Below are 25,446 nucleotides of genomic sequence, written 5' to 3'. Positions count from 1 at the left end.
TACTGTCAACTAAACCAGTCTCTGGATGCAGTGCTAACTTTGGCAGTAGGAGAAATGGTTGAATACTCTCTGAAGATTGAAGGCAATGAGGTAAGATACGGCTTAAAACAAGGTGAAAATGAAGAATCCAAACTGACTCAGTAATTTAGCTTGTGACAGTATTTCATAATAATATAAATTGTTTCTTCTGAGGTTATGAAAACGAAAATAAATGTATGCACAGTATCTTATCTGTCTCGATGCTGCTAAAATGTACGGTGTGAAGAAAGTGTTACAATTACTGAAGATAGAAGTTTTAATGCTGTATAAAATCTATTGCTCTTTTGTATGTTTCCTCCCTTTGTAGACTAATCAGAAACTCAGACTCAGCTTATACAGTGCAGATCTTGTTCTGAAAGTAAAAGTGTAATTTTTTTTTTTCCTTTGTGTGAATGGATGTAACTTTGTGACTAATGGAGAATGTTTCTTTATATTTCAATATTGTATATGCAAGATGTTGCTAATTGTAAAGGGCTTGACAGGCTGCTCACTGGATTTGTTCTGGACAGAAAACTTTGAAGAAGTATTTAATGCAAAACAAAGCCATTTGTCTAACAAAAACCTGTTTTACCTGAAGCTGCATGCTCTGAACAGATTATTGATTAAATGTGTATCATTTTATGGACTGAATAGGGCTACTTCGAAGTCTCTAAGCCTTACATTACCTTCCTAGGTTTTCCTGCTATAGGAATATATCCTTTACATGCATAGACATTAGGGTTGAGGATACATTTATCATACTTGGGGGAGAATTTGAAAAAACCTTAATCTCATATGGAGTATCAGCTATATACGTGCTTAGAATAATTTTCTGTGGTCTGACTTCAGAAGTGAGAAGAAAGTTTAACTGAAAAATAGATGAGCATCAGATGTGAGCCCCAAGAGCCATGGTTTAAGAGTACTGAGAATATTTATCTTTGAGGCAAAAATCAGTTTTCAATTGGAGTTTTAAATCTAAAATTACATTTTTCTCCATCCCTCCAGGCAGACCTCTTAATCCTTATATGTGCTTTTCATGATTTAATTTTTCTTTCTTCTGAGAAAAAGTTTGCCCTAGGAAGATATACTTCTACATAGGTTCAGAATAATGTATCTTCCTAAGGACTGTACTGGTAAAAAACTTGAAATATCCTTCTTTCTTGTCTTGCATTGAGACTTTTTCAAGAACTGATCACTTTTCCTTTTGTGAGTTTTTCATAACTTCAAATGCAAAGGGTTCCAAGATGATAAAAGATAGGAATAACACATGAAAAAGATAGTGGATGAACCTTTTTCTGTTTTGTTTGTTTGTATTTCCTCCAAAAATACGTACATTTTTGCAAGTTAGAGCAAACTTTTTAGCTTTTATTTCTGATACATCTTCAAGGTAATATTTTATAAAACCATATTGATTAGAAACAGATTTTTCTTCCCCTTAAATTGAGTTACTTTCATGAAATAGCATATATTTCTGCTAAAGAGCACAAACAAAGGATTAAGACCTCATTTTTTATGCTGGAATGGTATTCAGTAATTTTGAATCCAGCAATTTATAGGGTTTACAAATACAGATCGTTCTGAGTTTGTTCTTCTGGCTAATAAATTCATTAATATCTGCTTGTTCTCTGTGTTGTTATACTGACTCATTTCCAATTTGATTAAAGAAATTATTTCTCTTATTTATCTGAGGTCTTAGTCTCTCTGTCCCCTTGCATAAATATTACAGAGTTGACCATCAAAATGTATCTCACGGTCCAGAACTTGCCAAAAGATTTAATATATGATGCAGACCATGTCAAGCCCTTAGTTGTAATTAGTTGTAGTATTCTAAGTTTACATATATAACTGTTTACGATTTTGTTGCATTTACTAGGTTTGCTGGGATGGGTAATCTTCTTAAGGTCCTTACCAGGGAAATTGAAAACTATCCACATTTTTTCCTGGATTTTGAAAGTAAGTTCAAACAATTACAAGACAATGAGAGAATCTTTTCTTTGACATAACGCCAAACTGAGGAAAAACTTTTAAAATCTGATTGCTTGCAGTGTGTATTTTCCAGCAAAACCAGTCTGCCCAGGTCCTTGTCTTTAAAACTATTTGTTCACTCAGGACTCCTTTTCTCTTCCTTTTCTATTTTTCAGGAACCAAATGGGAAATCTTTTAAAAGTTCTCACTTGCACAGAGCTTGATCAGGGGCCAAATTTTTTCCTTGACTTTGAAAGTGAGCAAAGCTTCTTGCCTGGCTTGCCTTCTTTGCTTATTATTTCCTAATAAACTGCATGCGCTTATGCATCATAAAGCAATTCAAAAGGGATTTGCAAACAAATCAAATTACACTTCAACTGAACAGTGCTTTTTGATATTTATAAGCCATACAAAATTACTTTAATTCATTCTGAGAAGGGGCAGAAAGATATGAAACTGAAATCTTACCTCGAATTAGTTTCAAAACCCGAGCTGTTCTTAAATTTACATAAGAATGAACTTGACCTCAGCTTTCTTTAGCAAGTCAGTTTAAAAAGAAAAATTCTTTAAGTTGCTTCCTTGAATGGAAATATATGTTGGAAATAAAAAGCTGAAAAAATATAAGCAGTGGAGGTGGCACAACTGTTGCCTAGTTCAGTTGATTTAATGATTCAGATGATTTAACTGGGATTGTTATAGTTTCTAAAGTGAAGGGAAGTGGTCAAAGTGTATGTGCTTGATTGCATCTCTCTTAATTGCATGGTTATCAGTTTGCAAAACAGTGTTCTGCATTCTAATTCCCTTGTCACATCTATATCTGATTCAAAGCTATTTCACTTTTGCTGGTTGCAGCTTCCTTGCATGTACTTCCAGACATTGTCTTGGAAAATGGTTATCAAATCCTTAAATATGCGTTTAATCTTACTTCACTACTGCTATGAAATGATTTTTATTTAAAATGCTAACGGTGTGTGATGTTTTGTCTCTTAATAGCTTCATTCTAAAAAAAAAAATCAACAAAAATATTTTGAGAGAAGCCAGTGTTTTTAAAATAACTTTGAAGTATGGTTTAAGAGGCAGTTTCAGATTATAGACACACATTTTATAACCTTGAAAGTTTTCTTGAATCACTTATTCCTGAATTATTTTTCTGAAACAAAGTTACTGACATGATATGAGAGTGTGTGTGTGTGTGTGTGTGTGTGTGTGTGTACACACACTGAAGCACTGATTCAGAAAGTCGTTTAAACACGTACCTCATGAAATCGTTCAAACATGCTTTCTTGGATGAGAGCTGGAGTGCATGACTATAACTTTGCACATATCTTAATCTCATTTAAATGTTATTTACCTCATTATGAAGAATCAGTTTTAAATTAAAAAAAAAAGAGTTGATAAGTTGGTTTGAGTTTAAGAGAAGGTGCTGTGAGCCATGTATCCCTTTTTCTTTCTATATCATTTGAGAATTTTATTGTAAACCCAGGGTGTCAAACCTTTATCCAAATCACCACATCATTTTTTTTTTTCCCTCTCAAACATTTGAAGGCTTCGGTAGTACTCTGTAGCTTTGCCAAGTTATTACTAAGGTTTTCAGCTGCTCTGAACTTTGAGGTTTAATGTGCTCCATCATGTCCTGGACGGTAAGAACGTGCTGCTGACCCAGGCTGCAGACTTGGCAGGAACAAGAGGTCTGGCAATGGGAAGCCTTTATGGCATGGAGATGGTAGTGAGAGGGGAAAATAATCTGGTTTATTGCCTTGGCAGCAAAGGTTGTTTGGTTTATTTCCTGAAAGTGCATTGCCAAGAGCTGAATGGGATGAAGCACCCTCTCTCACTGGGGGTGACCAGTAGTTAGTGCAAGAACATGGGCATGCTAGTCAGGTATGTCTACCTAGAGAGGAACAAAACTCATCTCCAAATTTCAGTGAGTTTGATGCAAGTGAAAGGTTAAAATGTTTTACTTGTGAAATAAAGTTCTGAAGGCTTTTAAGGCATGAAATCTGTATTGTGTTGAAGGGATGTGACTGAACGCGTCTGTAGTTTTGTGCATTGATCTTCTTTAATTAGCCGTCATACGGTGTAAAAGAATGGATGCTTTTAGTTAGTGGACATAGATAAGAGCCTTCTTGCATGCTTCCTGGATGTGTGAGTGGCTTTCTGTGGCCTGAGTTTTCAGTTTGAGTTCATGAATGAAAATGGTGACTACAGTTGGCCATTCAGAGCATAAAGGGGTATGTGGAGTTCATTGCGTTGGCATAGTGGTTTCTACTTTTTGTGCGCTTTTTCATTAGCCATAAGTTGAAATCTCAAAGTAAATATGTCACTACTACTTCTGAAATGTTTACAGAGGTTTTGGATACTTCTGCCGTGTTTTGCTGGGTTTTTTTTGTGCTCTTCATTTGGTATGTATTCTACCTAAAAGGAGGGGTGTGACATACTTCTTCCTGCTGTGTGTACAATGTGCCACACAAATACTACTTGAAAACACAGAAATGGCCTTTTTCTTTATTTGCAGGAGTAGACCAGATGCAACCTGTTTCCATGCCTCAAAAATCAGAGTCTTTATGAGTTGGTGTTGGTCAAAAGTGATACCAAGTGTTTATAGAAAGAAAGTGGAAAAACATCACGGTGTTAACTTCATTTGACAGTTGATTTCCTCCATGCTGCTCTAAGGGGGATATCCCATGGGTGATGATGTACTCCATAGTCTCACACCCTTATGCTAGAATTGAAATGTAGAACCACACAATTGGCACCCATTGTGAATGCTAGCTGCATGGGAAAATGAATGTACTAAGAACTAGCTATTAAACAGACACCTCCCAAACTTAATATTCTCTCCTCCACTTACTAAATACTCTTCCAGTCAGGTCAGGGTGATGTGGATGAAGGCATGGTTGGAAGAGCCCCAGCAATGGCACATGCATGGAAACAGAAATGCAGGAGAGGACAGCAAACAGTTGTACAGGTTTAGATATCTTAGGTCAGTCCTGAAGCTACAGCGTAAGGTTAGTGTAGTAGGTTTTTATTCAGTTGCTTTCCCGTACTACCCTTAACTAATACACATCATAGGCAATATGTTATGAGTTGCTATGTGCAACAAAAATCATTGTGAGTTATTGTTCTCCGGGAGGAAAATCTGGCACTGCATCTTTTGAAAAATGCCATTATTGGCTTTTGCGTTTGTTTTAAAATATACTTAATTGCAAGTTGCTTTTCTTTGTTTGCATGCTCACTTTTTCCCTTAAATATTTTTCACCAGCCTGAGATTTTTTATATTTAGCCTTAGTCCTTTCAATACATTTCTTCTATGCAAATCTTGAGGTCTTGAAAAATGGGAAGGTACAAACAGAACTTAGAAAAATAAGTTTTCTTACCTAATTCAAAGTTGGGTTTTTTTTCTTCAAAATCTTTTTATGTGCTATAGTTGAAGATGAGCAGAAGTCATGAAAAAGAAGTAAGTTTCAAATTTCAACTTCCAGTTGTTGGGGGATTTTAATAGCTATTTTAATTTTTCCCTTGAAAAGTTTAGGCTACCAAAAATATAATGTTTAAAATTATCTCCTTTCCCCCCCATTTCCTGCAGCTGTCTGTAGCATCAGTTGTAATTCTTGTGACATCTTTCGGTAGCATTCTTCTTCATTCCAGATGGGGAACCATGTTTCGTAACTCCATAGTCATACTTGAAAAAGCTTGAACCCAGCATTAGTTTCAGTTAATCCAGTATAGAAGAAGCAGTTCTGTGTGATCACCAGTAATCATTTCAGAGTTAAGCAGTTACTCTGGATCTGTGCAAAGAGAAGCAATTTAAAGATCCATTTAGTCCAGCCTTGAAGGCTAACCGTGACAAATTGAACAGTGGTAACTTCAGAGAGTGATATGGAGAATAGTGTTTTCCTATGCAGGTGAAAAAGCATTTTCCTTGAGGTGAATACAAACTGTCTGCACTCAACCAAATTACTTTTTTTTTTAGGGTTTACTGAAAGATTAATGTAAAAAAAAGAATCTCTTAATTCCCAGAAAGTGAACTGTACTGCTGTTTTACACTTGTATCTTGGTATAGACACTGTTAATCGAAACGCTAGTTACTGGATTGATTATATGCCACTTATTTTGCGTTAATACCTTCTTAGTTCTCAACTAGAAAATAATGTTAGGAAGAGTGAGTGGATGGCAAGTCTTGAGAGTCTGTGCATGTCAGCATTTCATGAGCCCATAGGACAAATTCTCTTGAAATGGATTTTATCAGTTCAAGAACCATTTTGTTCTTTAGATTTTGACCTTGTTTAAAACTCTCACAGGTAAATTAATTCTGGATATTTGAAGCTCTTTCCACAGTAGTTTTCAAGTGTTCTTTTTTTGCAGAAAATCTACTGTCAAATTACTGTTGCCCATAGAGAGCCTATTTCAGGCAAAATAAATAATTCCACATGAATTCTTGGAAATACTTTTATGGTTGAGGTAAATTTTATTTTATTTTTTTATATTTTTTTTTAGCTTAAAATACTGAAGCTTACAGATTACACCTTCAGTACCATCCTCTCCTCAGATAATAAACAGCTTTCATAAGACCAAACTCTCTAACCTTAACCTGAGCAGGTTCCCTTTTTTCCTAAATATTAGGGAGCTTGGTACCTGATCCTGATTTAATCCCCCTTATACTCGCAACAGTCAAGGACTCTTATTTTCTAGGATTTCCCATCCCCTGAAATAGTAGTGAATTTTTCAGTTATCGTTGTTCATGTATGATTAAAAGTCTCTTATTAGAACATGTCTGGCAGCAGAGCAACTGCCCAGTTTTTGCATTATAGGGTATTAATGCCCTTGTTCTGCAGGTGCAAGGATAGAGATGGATTCTGTTTCCAGCCAGCTGGAGGTTAAACTCTTGTTTCCTTGTGCTGTAGGGAGTACCCTAAGCAAGAGGCAGTGGCTCAGTCAGAGAGAGGCCCGTCCACTTCCGTCACACAGCTGAAGCTTGGCACTGATATCCCTTGCACAGCACCATGCCTGTAGCAAATATTTAAATTAGGGAGCTTCATTTTGTTACAACTAGTTTAGAAAGTTTAGATTCAAAAATCCATTATAGGGTACTGTTTCTACCTAATACTATTCTTTAATGTATGGAGTGCAGCAGGTTCTGATACCCTCAAAAAAAAAACATTAGTCAGTGTAATAGTAGTCACTGTCATCTTTTCTGAGGACATAAACTAGCTTTTTGTCTAGTTTTTCCCAGATTGGAATAGGAAAAACCACGGCTATGATGACAAACCTGAAATAAGACTTTAGCATTATACAGTAAAAGAGACTTACTGCTCTCATAACTAGTCAGTGACTAGTGGAATTATTAGCCACCTTCAGGCAGTGGATAGGAGAAGAAGAGCTGAAAGCAGAGCCTGGAAGGCATCTTGTTTTATTCACTCTCCCTCTGCTAGGCTGTCGAGGCCAGGAGGGTATGATGTGTTAATGACAAATATGATTCCACGTTCACGGAAATGAAAGCAGTAACCAGCTTCCGCGGGAATCCTAATCTGCAGACAGTTTGACTGAGGGGAGAAAAACACTCTGTGTGTCTGGTCTGCATTTCAGATACAGGAAGGGTGCATAGTTTAGATGCAATTTTTAGTTCTGTCTTACCTTTTCATACAAATTAATTATTTGGATATTATACTTGATTTTGCATTGATAGAGGCTTCATATGCTACTTATATTTAATCTTGTCCTATGAATATTAATGTATTACCTTCATTGCAGTTTCTGTTTCTTTGAATTCTCCACTTGGTGAAGAATGAAAACTCAAAACTGTTCAGAAAACTATTAGGGTTTTTTTTCTTGAAGGGGAGAAAACAAAACAAAGTACAGGTATTTGTCTAGAAAAGAACAGCAATTGTACATTCGTACCCCACCAGACACCTGAAATATTTAATGCATGCACAAATGGATTGTTATGGGTCTGGAGTTCCACCTTCTTTTAATGAAAGTCTGAAGCCCCATCCAAAACATTGAATAGACCATAAGTAAAGGTGAAAGAGAGCATTTGTTCGTGGAATGGATGAATTGTCATATCCTGATTATTTCTGATGGAGCCAGTGAAATTGCATTCCTCCCCAGAGATAAAATTTTTGCTTTCTAAGTGAAAATTTCCTGGTAGAATCTGTATATGGCCGAGTCAAGCATGATCTGACTCTTGAATTAATTTGATAGAGTATTCATTTAGTTGTCAGGTTTAGGATTTGCTTTAGAAAGATTTAGGCAAAGTTGAAAGGATTTCCTATTTGTCTTATTAAAGACAGTGTACTCTGAATGCTAATCATGAGTACTCAAAACTCATGAAATGCAGTAAGTCTGGTGATTTTGATAACTTATTATTGAGAGGGCTTGCATTCAATGTGGATTACTCAGTACCTGTGGTTTTATTTATAAATTGGCTCAAATTGCCTAAATGCATGCTGGTTCTATGGTGGTATGGGGTAAGAGGAGAGCACAGCCAAGCAGTGATTCCATGCTGTGATTCAGGAATGACATTTTTTTACTCAGAACAGGTTTTGGTATTTTTGGAATAGAAAACCAGTTTTAAAAAGCCAAAAGCTGACATGAAGAAATCTATATTTCTTTTAGTTGTTGTTGCTGCAATTACTATTATTGTTGTTGACAGCAAAATGAGATCTTTTTCAAAGTAATTGATTACAGGTATTTTAGCTGACCATTTTTGGCGAGATCTTCATATATATCCCTTTTGAAACATGGCCATGATCTTATCAGAACATCTGTTTGCATAACATATATTTCATAAGTAAGGTGCATGGGTTTTTTTTAAAAGTCTGAATCATCCTCTCAATCCTTATTTGTAAGCTAAACACTTTCAGCTTTAATATAAACTGCTTCTGCAAGTGCAAGCTAAGCCTGTTGCTCTGTAGCTTTTGCAGCCCTCTTCCTCTCCCTTCCCTTTCTTTCCCTTTTCCACCCACCTACCTTCCTCCTACTCCTACTTCCCCAGGTGCTGGGATCCTACAAAAAGCTTAGTGGGTTTCAAATTCTCAACCTTTCCCCAACTTCAAGAAGATGAACTGGGAAATTTTTAAAAAGACTAACAATAGGGGTGTTAATAAAAGTAATTTTTAAGTGCCAAAATGCTGAGCTGGCTGTAGTGTTAAAATTTTTATTAGAGGCTAACATTTTTTAAAGTAAATAAATTGTAAAACGTAATTTAGAAGCACCTTGTTAACCAAAGCATGCTTCAGGTGATGTGAAAATGCAAATTTTACACTTATGAACTGTACTGATAAATAACTTTTTTATGTCTTAATATTTACTGAAAAAGTTACTTATATTTAACTATTAAAATATAGATACTGATTTATAGGTGACACCTGTCTTCCCTTACTCTGTTGTTGAATGGTGTGTAACTGTTCAGCAAGATGGCTTTCTCCATTAAATTCAGAAACGTTTACTCTTTTGTTTAGCACAAGGTGACAGATCCCTTACTGTGTATGAATGAGATTTCTTGCAGCTTGGGGAAAGAACCAGTTAGTAACACTGTAAACTTAAACTAATAGGTTGGTTCAACAGCTGTGTCCTAGCTGGGATTTTCCTGTTAGGGGCAGTTTTTGGTTTTTTTTTTGTAGTTATGTGAAGTATCTTGGATATAAAACCCAGCTGAGTAAGCCTGGCTTACTTTTGCTTTCACTTGTTCTGTCTTTTAAACAAGATTAGGTAAAAATTCTGTAGTGAAACAAAAGTCAAATCAGATTGTTTTGTGTGCCCAGTCTCATGGGACTCACTGTGACATAGGAATATAAGAAAGATTTTAAGTGTTAGTTTCTTCAGAGCTGTGGACATGTAAATCTCACCGGTATGTCTCGTATTCATGCAAGGTCCCTAGATAACTTGAGACATTTAAACAAATTATCCTAACCTGAATTGTCATGGAGAGAACACAGCTCTTTCCATACACTCCAAAGTGAAGTGGTTCATTTGTTTCCAATGGGGGGTAGGTAAACAAATACAGTTATGATAGATGGGTGGAAAACTGTGTCTTATTTCTTGATGACAGTGAGGAGAATAAATGGAAAAAGTACTTTTAAAATTTCTTGTCTTTTGATGTTGAGATGTATACAGTAGCCCTTAATCGGTGTGTTTAGAACTGAAGGTATCTCATTGCCTTTAATTCAGACAAGTAGACCTTAAGTCCTAAGATGCACCTTCAAAATATTTTTTTCTTCCATTATAATTAAAATTCTATCTTTACATGCAAATACACATTTAAAGGGAAAGAAAAAAATGTGTCTTTGTAGAAATCTTCTGGGACGATGATTGTTTCTACAAATACTGATTACAGGTCTATATGTAAGTCATCCAGTTTTTCGTCAGTGCCAGTTGTCTTGATGTTTTAAAGCAAGAGAAGGTAGAAGATGTCTAGCATGTTGATGTTCTAGGGACAGCATTACTCCCTGGTGTGACACTGCTGTGAAAATCCCATCGGATGGGATTTGAATGGGAAAATTGATCTACTTCCAAATGTCATTTCTCTGAACAATAAAGGTCTACAGGTCACTCCCTCCCTGAAAACTGATCACTGACAGAGTTGGATTTATTTTTGTAACAGGAATGATCTCTGACATAAGAAAGATGTTTATTTTTAACAATACTGTATCTGTGTTATACAAAAGGAGAAATAAATTACTGTTGTTAAGGAAGCCTGGAGGAAAGTCAAAGTGGCATAATATCCCACTGCTCCGTCCTCTAAAAAGCTGATTTTATCCCCAAGCTGCAAGAAGAGTGAACAACTCTTTGTAACTGAGCTGTAGAGCTTATGAAAGAACGTTTTTACTAAAGGATTGATGCATTATCTATTTCCAAGTAACATTGCTTTATGATACTGCTTCACTTTAAAATGCTGTGTTTTGAGAAGAGTCGTTATGAAGCAGAGTATGCAAAAAACATAGAAAGCAGAAACTTGGAAGTTAGCAGAATAGCAGTGCGGTATAATTGTATCCTTTATAAAAACACATCAAAATGGAGTTACACATAGTCAAGCTGGATATAGTGTTAAGTAGAACTGAGTAATCTTGCCATTTGCATTGCAGCTACCTTTTGACTTTGTACATTTTGCTTTTCTATTTCTTAGATGCACAGCCCACGGATGGAGAAAGGGAGGTATGGAATCAGATCAGTGCAGTTTTACAGGACTCAGAAAGTATGCTTGCAGACCTTCAGGCGTACAAAGGAGCTGGACAAGAAATTAGAGATGTATGTTTGTTAATGACAGTTCTTTGGAAGCAAAATCAAGTGAAAAAAACCCAAGCACATTCTATGAAATGTCATGATTTAGAATCAGAGACTGGTTTGGGTTGGAGAGGACATTAAAGCTCGTTTAGTTCCAACCCCCTGCCATGGGCAGGGACACCTTCCACTAGAAGAAGTTCTCAAAGCTTCATCCAGTCCGGCCTGTAACACTGCCAGGGATGGGTCAACCACAACATCCCAGCAGAGCCTGTTCCTATGCCTCACCACCCTCCTAGCAAAGAATTGCCTTCTTATGTCTAAGCTAAATCTACCCTCTTGCAATCTAAAGGCAGTAGTCTTTGTTCTATCAATACATGCACTCATAAAAACTCCCTCTCCACTTTCTTGTTGGCCCCTTGTGGTGCTTGGAGGCTGGTCTAAGATCTCCCTGGAACCTTCTCTAGGCTGAACAACCCCAACTGTTTCAGCCTTTCTTCACAGGAGAGGTGCTCCAACCCTCTGATCGTCTTCGTGGCCTACCCTGGCCCCACTCAAACGGGTCCACATCCCTCTTTTGGGCCCCAGAGCTGAATGCAGTACTGCAGGTGGGGTCTCAGGAGAGCGGAGTAGGTGGAGGGAATCACCTCCTTGTTGAACTTCATGAGGTTCACATGGGCCTATATCTCAAGCCTATCTGAAAACTCAGAAAATATATTACAGGTTACGTGTACCATTGAATACAAAGACCTAAATATTTTTTATTTTTTTTTACTTCTTAAGCTTACTGTTAGTAATTACTATAATTTTTCACTTTTAATAGCATATTTCATATGCCTCATTTCATATATCTCATGGTAGAAGTCAGAGTTGAGGACGTGGAAGAAAATGCTCAGATGTCAAATACACTATAGAAGAAGTTGAAAATAGTATTCTGTGTGAGTGAAATAATGAATCACAGTAAATTATAACCTTACATCCATTTTACAGGCATCTTATCCTGTGAAACTGGTCGAAAACTACAATTTTGAACTTTTAACTTAAAATTTAAATATTCAAGGTCAGGTTGGGCGGGGCCTTGAGCATTCTGGTCTTGGAGCTAGATGTTTTTTAAGGTCCCTTTTAACCCAGACTGCTCTATGATTCTATGTTTTTTCTCAGCTAACCAAACATTTCTCTGCATCAGCTTCACAGTTACTGTTAGCGTGAGCTGTTGGTTGCTTGAAAACCTGAATATGTTGAAGATTTCAAAAGCATAAAGCCCTTTGTATAAAGGCTATTTCTGCAGTCAGTAATCAGACAAAAGGTGTTACCTGATGCTTCTACAGTAGTTTTGCTCTCAAAAATAATATGCAAATATATATTTCTGTATATAGTGGTGTATTGGAATGAATAATCTTAAATCAGTGCATTATGAGGAAGAGGAAAGGTGGAAAGCATAGTAATTGTTGGTCTTTGTAATTTCCTATTCCTGTGCGGTGTAATTTGTTATCATTGTTCTATGTTTTATGGTACTTACTTTCTTAAAATAATATGGTCGAAAAATCTCAATCCACCTTTTGCTTGTTATTTATATACCACAGTTCTTTACAGTAATATTTTCATTTCAGGCAATACAAAATCCCAATGATATCCAGTTGCAAGAAAAGGCATGGAATTCAGTATGTCCTCTCGTTGTAAGGCTGAAGCGCTTCTATGAGTTTTCACTCAGATTAGGTGAGTCCTGGTTTAGTATGTCTATTAGGTTACTTTATATATAAAGAAATAGGAAGCTTCTTTTTCCACAGCCTTTAAAGGGTTGTTATTATTATTTGTATAATATGAGCAGACATTTAAGTGCAATTAAATTTATCAAGGCATATTTTTAATCTTAATTTGATTTCAAAATTACCACAGTTTGTTAATTTAACACTTAAAATAAGTCTGTATTCTCTAACTACAGTACAAGAAAAGAATGCAATAAAACTGTGTCAAGTTTTTCTCTGGTGCGTGTCACTCTCTCTGTGTTTCACTGTTCAGTATTGTGCTGATGGAATTTATTTTTTTGTAATTTGGGTACTTCAGAGTTTTAAAAGGAATGTAAAACGATAATACTTCAAAATATTTTAAAAACAGGGATAATGGGGTAACTATCCCAGGGAGAAAGGGTATTAATAAACTCTCTCACACAGTGAAAACCCAAAGTTTTACGCTGACTTTTTCATCCCTACAAACCCAAAACATGGTGTAATTACTCCTTGAATTAGGACTGTGGAAGAGAACCAGTATGCAAAAAGTATGTATGAAGTGGGAGAACTCCCAGTGCAAGGAAATTCTTCTACAACATCCTGCTTATTAAGTCTTTCATTTCTTGAGTTATGCTAGTAATTATAGCTGCGGGAGCCGGATTACATTTCTGTCAGTGCCTGAGAGTACACTTTTAGTAACAGAGATGCCAGAATAATCTCTATACTGAGCTGATGGCTAATTGGGAAAGATGAAAGAGAAAGGTTTGACTTATCTGAATGCAATAAAAATGCTTTCTCTAGAATATTTGATAGAGAACCCAGGTAAAGGGTGATAAAAAGGGGAAAAGAGCTGACTGCTAGAAAATGGAGAGGAAATGGCAGAGAGCCTGAACCGTCAGGTATCTGACTGATGTTTCTCATATTCGAATAGTAAGAAAAGCATTTCCATTAGGGTTCTGCATGTTTGGAGGGTTCATTCCCTTCAAATAACATATATTTAGATACTTAAAATGTGTCATAATGTGGACTGAATAGAATTTGTGCTTCTGATTTTTATTCAGAGAAAGCCCTGCAGAGCTTATTGGAGTCGTTGACGTGCCCGCCTTATACTCCAACTCAACACCTGGAACGGGAACAGGCTCTAGCGAAAGAGTTTGCTGAAATCTTACATTTTACTCTTCGTTTTGATGAACTTAAGGTTAATAAAATCTTTTAATACGTGATTTTTTTTTCTGTGTATTTTGGACTGAAACTGATTATTTCCTGTTTTTCTTTCTCAAAGATGAGAAACCCAGCAATTCAGAATGACTTCAGTTACTACAGGCGGACAATAAGTCGCAACAGAATAAACAACATGCATGTAAGTAAATAAAATCTGATCTGCTGCTCACACTGAGGTATTTGTCAGTTTGCACTTATACCATTTGAGGTAGTATTTTTCTTTTGATTTGCTAGCTGTCGTTCTGTCCTTCAGACTGAGTGTTAATCAGCAGTTCACATGAAGCAAATCGAGTTGGAACTATTCATGCAACAATCTGCTTGCTGACATGAGCATGTACTGTGTCTTTTTCCTGCTGCCAGCAAGATTTAAAGAGTTTTGCTGACTATTTTTTCTCATGTTTTCACCAGCTAGACATTGAGAATGAAGTTAACAATGAAATGGCCAATAGAATGTCCCTGTTTTATGCAGAAGCCACACCAATGCTGAAAACAATGAGTAATGCAACTACATATTTTGTATCAGAAGTAAGTTACGGGGTAGAAAAGGTCTATCACAGACATGCCTGATGACAGTTTATTGAACCTTTGGTGTTTTTTGCTCTTCTAGAACAAAACATTGCCCATTGAAAATACAACGGACTGTCTAAGTACTATGGCTAGTGTTTGTAAAGTCATGTTGGAAACACCGTAAGTTTTACATTAAATCTTGTTCTTCTTGTGTGAGAGAATTTTGTATTGTATTTTACTTGGCACCTGGGATAAACAGAGTTTTTTCCAAATGAATTCCTTTATGTATGCCTTAAACTGCTAGCACCTTTATATACAAAACATTGTATAGCATTTATATACATTTATATAGAAAGCTTTGTATATAAAAGTTTATTAGAAAGCCTTGCCTCCGATTTTAAGCACCTGATAATATTTTTAATGAATTTTAATATATTATTTTAATGAATTCAGTTTTCTCAGGGGGAGCTTAACATGGTCAGCCTGCCTTTCAACAAAAGGTTAAAATGGTGTAATAGGCTTCAGTGTCTGTGTCTCCTCTAACGGGGCCTTAGGCCACCTACTGTTTCTTGTTTGCCCGTGCTGCTCACTTACTAGCATACATAGGGGAAAGATTTTAGCTTTTTCAAATAGTGCTTTTAGAAATGATACATACAGCCTATTTCAAAGATCATTTGAGTAGATCTTGTTTGGATGCAGCCATCTTATTCTGGATATGAGGCAATTCATCTGTATAGAAACTGTACAATTGTGTTTGCATCTAATAGTGTAGATAGAACCAGTGGGCTTGCTATTGTTTAGCTGTGCATTTAGTCAAGTGCTTTTTAGGTTAGATGTTAAGTAGAAAACAGATACAAGATAGTCAAGGTAGTCTTCTTGTCTTTGAATTGTTTGTTCGTGGTGCCATATAAAGGACAGAATTCCTGAGGTTACTGTGTTTATGAAAGTTCTGGAAAAGTGTATGTAGGTAGTAGGACTCATCTCTCAGTCCCAGGACATCCTAGTAACTGAAGAGTAACCTTATGTGTCAGTGCATTTTTTTGCAAAAGTAGAGAAACAAAGTTGTGAGTCATGTACCAGAAGGTTATCTGATATTTAGTTCTAGTTGTGGGCTAGTCAGGCATTTTCAATATCAAAATGTCTGTAGCCTTTAAATCTCTTCATGTTATGATACTGTGTAAGAATAAAAGTTGAAGTTACTCTAAACTGAAAGGTAGTACAGTACAGATTTTAGTATTTTGATGATACATTTAAGTGAAAAAATCAAATGCTATATTGAAAATCAGTGAATGACAGTAGACGAATCTATGTATTACATATTCTAAATATTCATTAGAAAAAGTGTGATTTTTCTGGGGTTTAGGATTTCTGTTTTTCTCTACTGTAAGCAGTGTTTTCGTTTCCTGACGATGGTTTCAGGGATTAGAGCCAGTAGGCGCTTTTAACTGAGAGCCACCCGTACTCTTATTTTGAAACTGAAAAGTCAAAGGAAAACTCCTTAGAATTAGTTCAGTACAGTCCTGTTTCGTAGGCCTCCACATTATAGATTCTCAGAACCTGGATAGTTGAAGCTGCCTATAGACTTAGAAAGAGATCAGTGACTATGATCCACCACAGTGAAGTCCTGAATTTACTAGCTGCTGAAATAAGATCCCACTAAACCACATCAAAGTAGGACTTTGAGCAAAAAGAGTAGTTTTCCTTTAAGTTATACATACATACATCCCAGTATGTTGTGTTTCTGATGTTAAACAGAAGTACTATCAGTCTCCATCATGTGTTACGAATTGTGGAAATCTTCTGTGAAGCCATCTCAGACATCTTGCTGAAGTGAGGATCTGAACTGTGAAAGGGGTATTGGAAGAGGTTTACATATCTTTATTTGCTTTCTAACCATTCTTCTAAATTTACTAGGACTTATGCAATTCAGAGATTTTTAAAGTCTTACTAAGACGCATCTTCAACCTTAAAATATAATTTTAGTTCGGATTTCATGTGCTCATAGTCTTAATTTGTAGAATTGTTCAGTACAAAGTCAAGACTATTTCTTTTTTATGTTCTGTTTTCCAGAGAGTACAGGAGTAGATTCACCAGTGAAGAGACCCTTATGTTCTGCATGCGAGTAATGGTGGGAGTTATTATTCTGTATGACCACGTTCATCCTGTGGGAGCTTTCTCAAAGACATCAAAGATAGATGTAAGAATGACTTTTCTGTAATACTCTGTAGATGTGAGAAAATTAGTCTACAGCTCTTCTTAAAACACAAGCTTATGGCTTTGTATAAATCATTTTAATTACTTTTGAATGGCAAAATTTGGAATTTATCTTCATCTGCATATACATATATATATATATATATAAGCTAGTTTGAAATTAAAATAAAAAGCAGGGGTTTTGTGGTTTTGGTTTGGTTTAGTTTTGTTTTTTGTATTTTCTTCCAGGCACAGATACTTGTTTTTCTGTTATCTATGTTTTCCTGCCAGCTGTATGGTTACACTAACATAATTTTGTATTATTTTGTATTATACGCCTACCCTGGAGTAAGTGCTACGGTCATAATTTTTTATTAATCACATAATTTATTTATGCTGAAATGCTCATCTGTGGCAGTATTTCTGCTGTAAATAAGCAGATACTCAACATTGTCTTTGCTTTGTCTGAAATCTGAAGTAAGAGAACTGAAATGTTACTGTTGCAATGTTGATAATGAGCCTTCAGGTTTAGCTTTGGCATAAGCAGTCACAGGGTAATCAACCTTATTATTTAATTTCAGATATTGCAAGCACACACAAAAAATGTTCTTATCTTTGCTATGTGTTCTTAGAAACCTAAAGCTCATCTTTCCGCAGAAATAAGCTGTTACATGAAAAAAAAGATGCAGTCTTTCCCTTTACAAGACAGCCTACTTCAGAAGAAAATAAGTTATATACCTATGTTATGACATTCAGTCTTTGTTAGCATTTTTCATCTGAAGATATCAGTATTTTACCGCATCTCCTCTTTGACTCTGTTTTACAGAGGGAAAGATATGTCACAAAGAGGTGAATTGATTTGCTCAAGGTCATGCAGCAGACAGAGCCTGGGAATTGAATGCAGACTTCCTGACTGCTAATTCAGTCCCTTGCCTACAGGGACAGCACAATTAAAATTTTGATAGGACCAAATATATAATGTGTGTACTTTGTTTCTCACATTTATCCTAAAACTCTGTAACCTTACAGGAAAGTTAGATAGGTGCAAGTGGAAGGCAGGAGATGTAAGAATCAGTTTTTAAAAATGATTACTGATTCCAAATCGTAATTCACCTCAGTAGTTTAGTGATTCTTTTCTAATAAAAAAATCTTTTAATATTTCAGCTGATCAGTTTGTTTTATTGTAAAACAATTTTTTCTCCAAACTAGTTGCTTCTTGGGGGCTGTTTCAAGAGAATTTCAGGAACAGTGGAACAAACTGCCCTTTCCTTACTCTTTCAGGACTGGAGACTCGATTTAAAGCTTCTCTTTTTTGACTGTTTTAGGGATTCTGATTCTAACAAAACCAGAAAAGAATGGTTTGAATTTTTAGCCCCTTTCAGTTCTTCTGATCTAGGCTGATCTGATCTGATCTAGTGGGACATGTAAACCTGTTCCAAGTGATGTGAATATAGTCTTAAGTTTTTCTAGTTCAGGAAAAGTAACTGTCTCTTCAAAACTTGTGCTGCTACCTGAGAATTTAATCTGTTCCACTAGTTGCAGAGTTGGTTTTGTCTTCCAGGTAGATATGAGCCAACAGAGCACAGGGATCAGGGACTGTTAGGCCAGCCATTGTGCAGGAGGCTGAGCTACATTTTCCACGTAATTTTTATTGGCAAATTCGCAGTCCCTGACTTCAGTTAGGTATTTCATCATCCACTTCCATTATAAGGCAAGTTGCTCTTCAGCTGCAATGAATGTACTGGCTTTTTAGATTTGGCACTGTAATGTGACTTGGAAAATGAGATTTTTAAGTAAGATGGAATTAGTTTAGACTAATTTGTCATTAGCTATTAGATATCTTCTTAGCAATGGAAAGAGAATAGATACTTCTGGAGTGTGACTCATTATATATGAAACTGTATTCTGAACAGGATAAAGGAATTTCTTATTTCTCTATATTGACTAGACAGGGAGTTCTACCTCTTGTTTTTCTGCTTCATTTCTACAAATTTGGACAAAGTTTCAGCCTGTTGTACAGTCTCCACAAAGATATTCATTCAGTGTGGTGTTTAAAATCAACATCATGGATCTCAGATTAAATTCATAACCGTTATGAAAAAAAACATAAGTTATCACCAGTTAGGTTTACAGCTGAAAACTGAATACTGAAAATTACTTCTTGTGTGCAAGTATGTATATAAAAGTCAAAGTTAAAACATCTGTTTGATAGTTGCTAACAATAATGACATGGAACTTGCTTGGTTTTTGTGGGTTTTTTTTTTTAGCTTATATCAGCTTTTCCTGATAATTTTTAAGTTGGAAAAGGAGAAATTATGTTAAAGATAATATATATGTTTATTATCTACAAATGCTCATTAAAGTAGATTACGTTTTCTCAAAAGTTAGCATTTTAACTTAATTTTTAGTAAGTTATGATTTTATTATGTCATATAAAGCAGCATTAATATTCAATAGTGAAAAAAACCTGCCTGTGTGTGGTGAAATGTTTCCTTATTTTCAGCTAGTGCTATTCATATATTATTGTTCAATAGTGGCATGCTTCTGTTCCCAGATGAAGGGATGCATAAAAGTTTTAAAGGAACAACCACCCGACACTGTGGAAGGGCTTCTGAATGCTCTCAGGTACGTATGGAATAATTGTTTGATTCAGCCGTAGCAAATTCCAATTTACTTTTCTTCCAGATCTCTTTAAGACTTTTCACCTTAGATGCTTGATTTATTAAGAAAATATGTTTATTTCATTTCACTTTGATAAGCAGTCACTGTTAGCAGTGGAACTCATAATGTCCTTCTTGAGAGACACTTAAGGCTTGCTTTATTGCCTGAAGCTTATCTAAAAAGATAAGTATGCTTTGGTATATAAAATACCCAAGCAACTAGAACATATGAAGATAGGCTGAGAAAGTTGGGACTGTTCAGCCTGGAGAAGAGAAGGCTGCGTGGAGACCTCATAGCAGCCTTCCAGTATCTGAAGGGGGCATATAGGGATGCTGGGGATGGACTCTTCATTAGGGACTGTAGTGGTAGGACAAGGGGTAATGGTTAAAACTTAAACAGGGAAGTTTAGATTGGATATAAGGAAGAAATTCTTTCCTGTTAGGGTGGTGAGGCACTTGAATAGGTTGCCCAAGGAGGTTGTGAATGCAGTGTTCAAGGCCAGGTTGGACGAGGCCTTGGGTGATACGGTTTAGAGCGAGGTGTCCCTGCCCATGGCAGGGGGGTTGGAACTTGATGATTTTAAGGTCCTTTCCAACCCTAACCATTCTATGATTCTATGATTTTAGAAGTATTTATTTCTCGGATTCTTGATAATACCCTTCTCTCTTTCCCTTTTAATATGACCCCATTTGTTTTTTGAAATTAGAGAAAACAGCAACCTAAATCCCAATCCTGTAGCTAGGTGTTTAAGGTGCTATCTTGGGAAGGAAGACACAATGGTCTGACTTTTTTTCAGCTGATACAGAAGTCTTAGTGCCAAGTTTTTGAAAGCTGTATTGAATTCTTCAGCTGTTGAATTCTTGAATAGAGTGAGAACTGCACCTTCATATTTGCTTATTATGTTTTTGAATTAAAATTGATGTGGAGTTAAATCCTGCAGGTATCAGGTCCTATTCAAGTCCTCCAAGGACATTTAAGAAAGCTGCTTAAATTTATGTTTACACACTATGCCAAAATTCAGTCTACATTATTAAGTCCTTTTATATTTACCCTATTTCTTATGTACTTCCATGGTCTTATTTCTTCTGAGACTTCTAACTGGAGGAAAAAAAAAGAGATCATTTCAACCCAGAGTGATGACAATGTCATAGATGGATGGTAAGCAGCATTTAGGCAGGAATTAGCCACAGTTCTCCACCTAGTAACAGGGAATAATTTACTGCAAGGGGTATATAGAAGATAAAGAACACCAGACTATTAACCATTATTAATTCCAGTGATCAGTGATGAGAGGAACATGTAAGTTTTTCTTTTGTGTAATTGAAATACATTGATTTCAAAAACAGGTACTGAAGTTTTCAGACTTTTCTAATTCCTGTTCATTTTTTAAAATGTTTTAACTTGTTATTTCTAGGTTCACTACGAAACACCTGAATGATGAATCTACTTCAAAACAAATTCGAGCTATGCTGCAGTAGTGTCCTGAGACAAGTAGATGTTTGTATTGATCACAGAAGATGTGTATGTTTACATAATTTAATACAGTTTGATGTTAATACTTGTGTGTATTTACATAACCGTTTCCTTCACATTGCTAAAATATATGAATCTATTCATAACCTGACTGACTTTATATAGCACAGCCTAAGTTTTTATGCTAGCCTTTATCATTTTACTTTTAGAATACTTTTTTTTATTTAGATACTTCAACTACTACAGTTTATCTGTGCATTTTAATCCTTAAACGCCTCACTATCAGCAAAGTAAGTAGTAGTGAAGACAAAGTGGAAATCAAATAAAGACAAATGTCAAAGACAACACAAAAAATCAACTTGAAAAATAGAAATTTAACGTAAGGGAAAGTAAAATTCATGGGGTATGTTTTAAGAATGTGCACAGTTGTTAAGTCAGTTAGTTTATGAATAGGAGAATACCTAAATGTTCATCACTCTCATAAGATACCTGTAAAAAGTGGAGATCCACCTAATTTTAAGGCTTATATGCTGGCTGGAATCCAAAAACCTATTGCAAAGAGATCATTTTTCCTTTTTTATTAACTATAACTTGTACTTTTCAATAATTGAAGAAATTAATATCCTTTTTCAGGTTCAGTATAAATAAACAGAGAAAGTGTTCTAAGACCATTGTTAGATTTTGCAAATTCTGTATAATTGTATTAGATTTAGAAAGGAAAGAGAAAATACTAATGCCTTGACTTAACTAGGAATGGTTTATCAGTGTATATATACAATGGTAAACATTATGTCTCAAACAGGCCTACTTAATAAGTAATCCTTTTGCTGATACAAACTGGTATAAAGGAGAACACTCTTCTGCAGCAGCAAACTTCCCTGGAGTCAAAATGGTGTTAGAATAGGGATGATATAAATAAGTTTTAAGAGCTGAGCTCATCTAAGGAACATCATCAAGTTCCTTGGTAGTATTATTCATTAGATGATTCAGAGTTAACACAGAAATATTTGTCAGCTGTCAGCTCTTCATTGGTTTTCAATTGGATGTGATTGGTACTTCAAGGATTTGAATTAACTTGCCAAGTTGTTTGTTCTTACTCTTTAGTAATTTTTCCAATAAATGGAATAGAAATACTTTGCCAAAAGCAGCAAAGTGCTCATGCTCTGTTCAGTGTGTCTTCTGGGTGGTCTGGCATTGCTGTAAATATTCTTGCAGAGGTCACGTTCTGAAAACGTGTTTGGTTTTGTGTACTTTGCTTGCATGTATGTGTGAAAACTCCAGTGCTTGTGCACAGTTTCAGGGGTTTATTTGCTTATTCCTGTGTATGTAGTTCAGGGTTTGTGTGCTCTCACTGGAATTTCCATGCATATATCACTTCTAAAAACATTACCTTAAAACTTTGAAGATGCATTTGGTCTGCTGAAACTTTTCTGTGCAGTGACAGATTGAGTCATTGAACTCAGTCCTTGAACAGTATTACTGTCTAAGTTCTTTGGAGATTGCCTTAGAGTTTATCTCTGAGCAGAAGGACCACTATGAGGTTTCTCAAGCCTGATCAGAACCCTTAGGTGCCAATGTTAATATGGGTTGTGATACTGGACAGCACTGCAACTCCAGCGTTCATGTCACATCTGCAGCTGTAGCAGCAAGATCACTATGTTGTTGTCAGGAACAGAATTAGAAATCACACTAGGTTTGGGGGTTTTTTGTCTGGAAGCAGTGATTACACTGCTTTTTCACAATAGTAAATCCACTGTTTACAAGCTCCATTTTTAGTGGGGGGGACATTTAAAGATACATAGTGGGGAGAAGCCTGCCTTGTTCATAGTCATTTACAGTTAGGTAAATCTAGGTGGATGACAGTTCATTCTATTGAGCTTTGGTAACTGAAGTTAACACATGCTTACATGCAATTATTTGTCAAACAGTTAAATCTTTAAGCAGCCCAGAAGAAAGCTATTTGTCACTTGTATAATAAAAATGTAAACCTTAAAGCATTCTGTGAGTTACCATGTGCTGTTAGCCGAAGCTACTGAGTTTCTTTGCCTGCTCTGACGTTTTTGTACAGAAGTTTGTTTGAAATAATAAAAAGTTTGGTACATTAAGTATTGAGGCTGTCTATATTTAGAGACAACATAAACAGGTTGAGAAATATTTCATTTAAAGTTTTGGATCTGATACATAGTAGGCTCAGCTTTATGTATCCAGTTTACGCCACAACAGTATAACCTCACATCGCATAATTCCTGGCTTTTTTCTGATGATTCTGTACTTGTCTGTCATCTTGACCAGGGGAAATTGTTGATACTCTTTACAGAGTAGAGGCCGTGAATCCCTTCTATGGTTTTTATATCTTCATAGCAGTCATACTAGGCTGTGGTGGCCATCTCAGGTATTTATAATCAATAAGGTTGTCAGAGGATGATTCATTGAACCTTCAAAATAAGTGCAAATTAATTGCTCTAGGAAGAAGAGCTATATAGACTAATGGTCAAAGTTACTGATCTCCATTTTATTAATGTTTCTTCTTGACTCGTCATTATGTAAGAATACATATTTGTAATATGATCAATATTTAAGCCTCATAATGTCAGCATTTCAGAGTGTGCATAAGTGGCTATGACTGGTTTGGGTCAGAATAGACCTAAAGATTTGCTTGTTTTGTGGTTGAAGAAACTATTGTTTCAGTATGGTATGAAATTGAAAGACTAGAATTTGCTGCTGCAAACAAATGAATGGGTTTGAGACATAATTTATGACTTCTAAGCTCTCTGCTGCTCCTAAGTGGCTGTCACGAAGGATAGTGACTAAGATTATATTTACTGGTAACATCACTCAGATAAGTTATCTGTTTTTTTTTCCATGTCTACTGAAATTTACAAAGCAACAAAAAGTCTCATCTGTATTGCTTTTTGTGTTGTATTTCACAGAAGAAGATTTAAACTGAAGTGTAAGTAGTATATAAGATGGTTTGCATTCTTTTATTTACCCTGAATCAAACAAAGTAGGACATAAATTCCTCATACAAAATGATCTCTCTTCACCCTCCCCATGTACTTCTGGAGAAGTTTAATAGAATCAGCATATTCCTACAAAAATACAGTGCCAGTTAGGTGGATGCACATTTGGGAAATACTGCATTTTTTTTTCATGCCGCATCTGGTTTTGCCAAAACCAGTAGAGAATCATGTCTGTTTAGTTCTTGGTCTGAGATCCTTCTGAATTGCAACACAACCATCTGGTGTATCAGCACGGCCTCGCAGTTTTGTGCTACGTGCAGAATTCCTGGGGGTAGTTTCTGTCCTACCCTCTGGATCGTTAATGAAGATGTTAAATAGTCTTGGTCCTGGTATCAGCCATTGGGTACACCACTAGTGACAGGCCTCTAGATGGAGTTTGTGCTGTTAATCACAACCCCTTTGAGCCTCACCATTCAGCTAGTTCTTGGTATACTTCACTGTCTTATCCATGTTTCATCAGTTTGTCTGTGAGGTTTTTATGGGAGGCAGTGTCAAAAGCCTTGCTTAAGTCAACCTAAACAAGCCTTCAGTGACACTGACCAGTTCTCAGAATTCGTGTTTCATCCTATCGGGTCTCATAAACCTGTGTATGTCCAGATTGTTTAAATGTTCCCTAACCTGATCCTTCTTCACCAAGAGTAAGTCTTCACTGCTTCAGACTCTCTTTGGTCTCAGTGGCCTGGGATTCCTGAGCACAACTCATACTGTTAAAGACTGAGGCAAACAAGGCACCAAGTTCTTTACCTTTTCTGCATTCTTTTTCACCAGTTCCCATACCCAGGCACACATTTCCCATAGCTTTCCTGTTGCTGCTGACAGCCTTCACATCCTTCACCAGATTTAACTTCAGAAGGGCTTTGCCTTTCTTTACCCCAGCCACACAAGCTTCGACAGTGTCTTCATCTTCTTGTCACTGGTCCTACTTCCTGCAGGCTGTATCTTGTGTTTAAGCTTAGTCAGGACCTCTGTGTTCATCTATGCAGGCCTCTAACCATCTTTCCTTGTTTTGTGCTTATCAGGAAGGACTGTTCTTGAGCTTGGAGAAAATGCTCCTTGAAAATAAGACAGCTCTCCTGGGCTTCTCTCTAGGGCTGTATCCCATGCAGTTCTTCCAACCAGGTCCCCAAACAAGGCAAATTAAATTACCAAATTAAATTATTCCTGTGTATCATCTTGTAGGTAGGAATATGCTTTTAAAATAGGTAAGAATATGCTTTTAAGATTGCATATGTTATAGGATATTAGAAGTGCATGATACTACGAACATCAAAAGTCAAGAAATAAAAAATCTTGCATATCCAAAAGTTTGCTAATTCTTGCAAATAGTTGCATTTTTTGGGTTTGTCTTTTTTTCTTTAAGAAGCAGGACACTAAGTACTGTTCTCTTACCTAATGCAAAATAACAGAATCTATGAATTCACACTGTGAAGTAGATTAGATAA

General features: G+C 36.1%; 1 protein-coding gene across 9 annotated transcripts in view; it reads left to right on the top strand.

The window, feature by feature from the left end:
- Nucleotides 1-25,446, top strand: part of CYRIA (CYFIP related Rac1 interactor A) — a 59,862-nt gene that overhangs the window by 31,675 nt on the left and 2,741 nt on the right. For 2 of the 9 annotated variants that reach the window (XM_061351174.1, XM_061351171.1), the window contains 10 exons: nucleotides 2,160-2,239; nucleotides 11,108-11,229; nucleotides 12,813-12,918; nucleotides 13,991-14,127; nucleotides 14,212-14,289; nucleotides 14,559-14,675; nucleotides 14,758-14,837; nucleotides 16,728-16,854; nucleotides 19,405-19,475; nucleotides 20,926-21,100. In XM_061351174.1, the coding sequence (XP_061207158.1) occupies nucleotides 2,167-2,239; nucleotides 11,108-11,229; nucleotides 12,813-12,918; nucleotides 13,991-14,127; nucleotides 14,212-14,289; nucleotides 14,559-14,675; nucleotides 14,758-14,837; nucleotides 16,728-16,854; nucleotides 19,405-19,475; nucleotides 20,926-20,989 (975 nt within the window). In that variant the 5' untranslated portion in view covers nucleotides 2,160-2,166 and the 3' untranslated portion in view covers nucleotides 20,990-21,100. Of the gene's footprint in view, nucleotides 1-1,889; nucleotides 1,972-2,157; nucleotides 2,240-11,107; nucleotides 11,230-12,812; nucleotides 12,919-13,990; nucleotides 14,128-14,211; nucleotides 14,290-14,558; nucleotides 14,676-14,757; nucleotides 14,838-16,727; nucleotides 16,855-19,384; nucleotides 19,476-20,925; nucleotides 21,101-25,446 lie in introns of those variants that run through there. The other 7 variants (XM_061351173.1, XM_061351170.1, XM_061351172.1 and 4 more) reach the window with 7 other exon arrangements.

This window comes from Neopsephotus bourkii, unplaced genomic scaffold (genome assembly GCF_033783945.1).
Source record: "Neopsephotus bourkii isolate Nb327-2 ecotype Australia unplaced genomic scaffold, CSIRO-AGI_Nbou_v1 NB_565, whole genome shotgun sequence".
Lineage (NCBI taxonomy): Eukaryota > Metazoa > Chordata > Aves > Psittaciformes > Psittacidae > Neopsephotus > Neopsephotus bourkii.
This window is presented reverse-complemented; position numbering and strand designations above follow the sequence as displayed.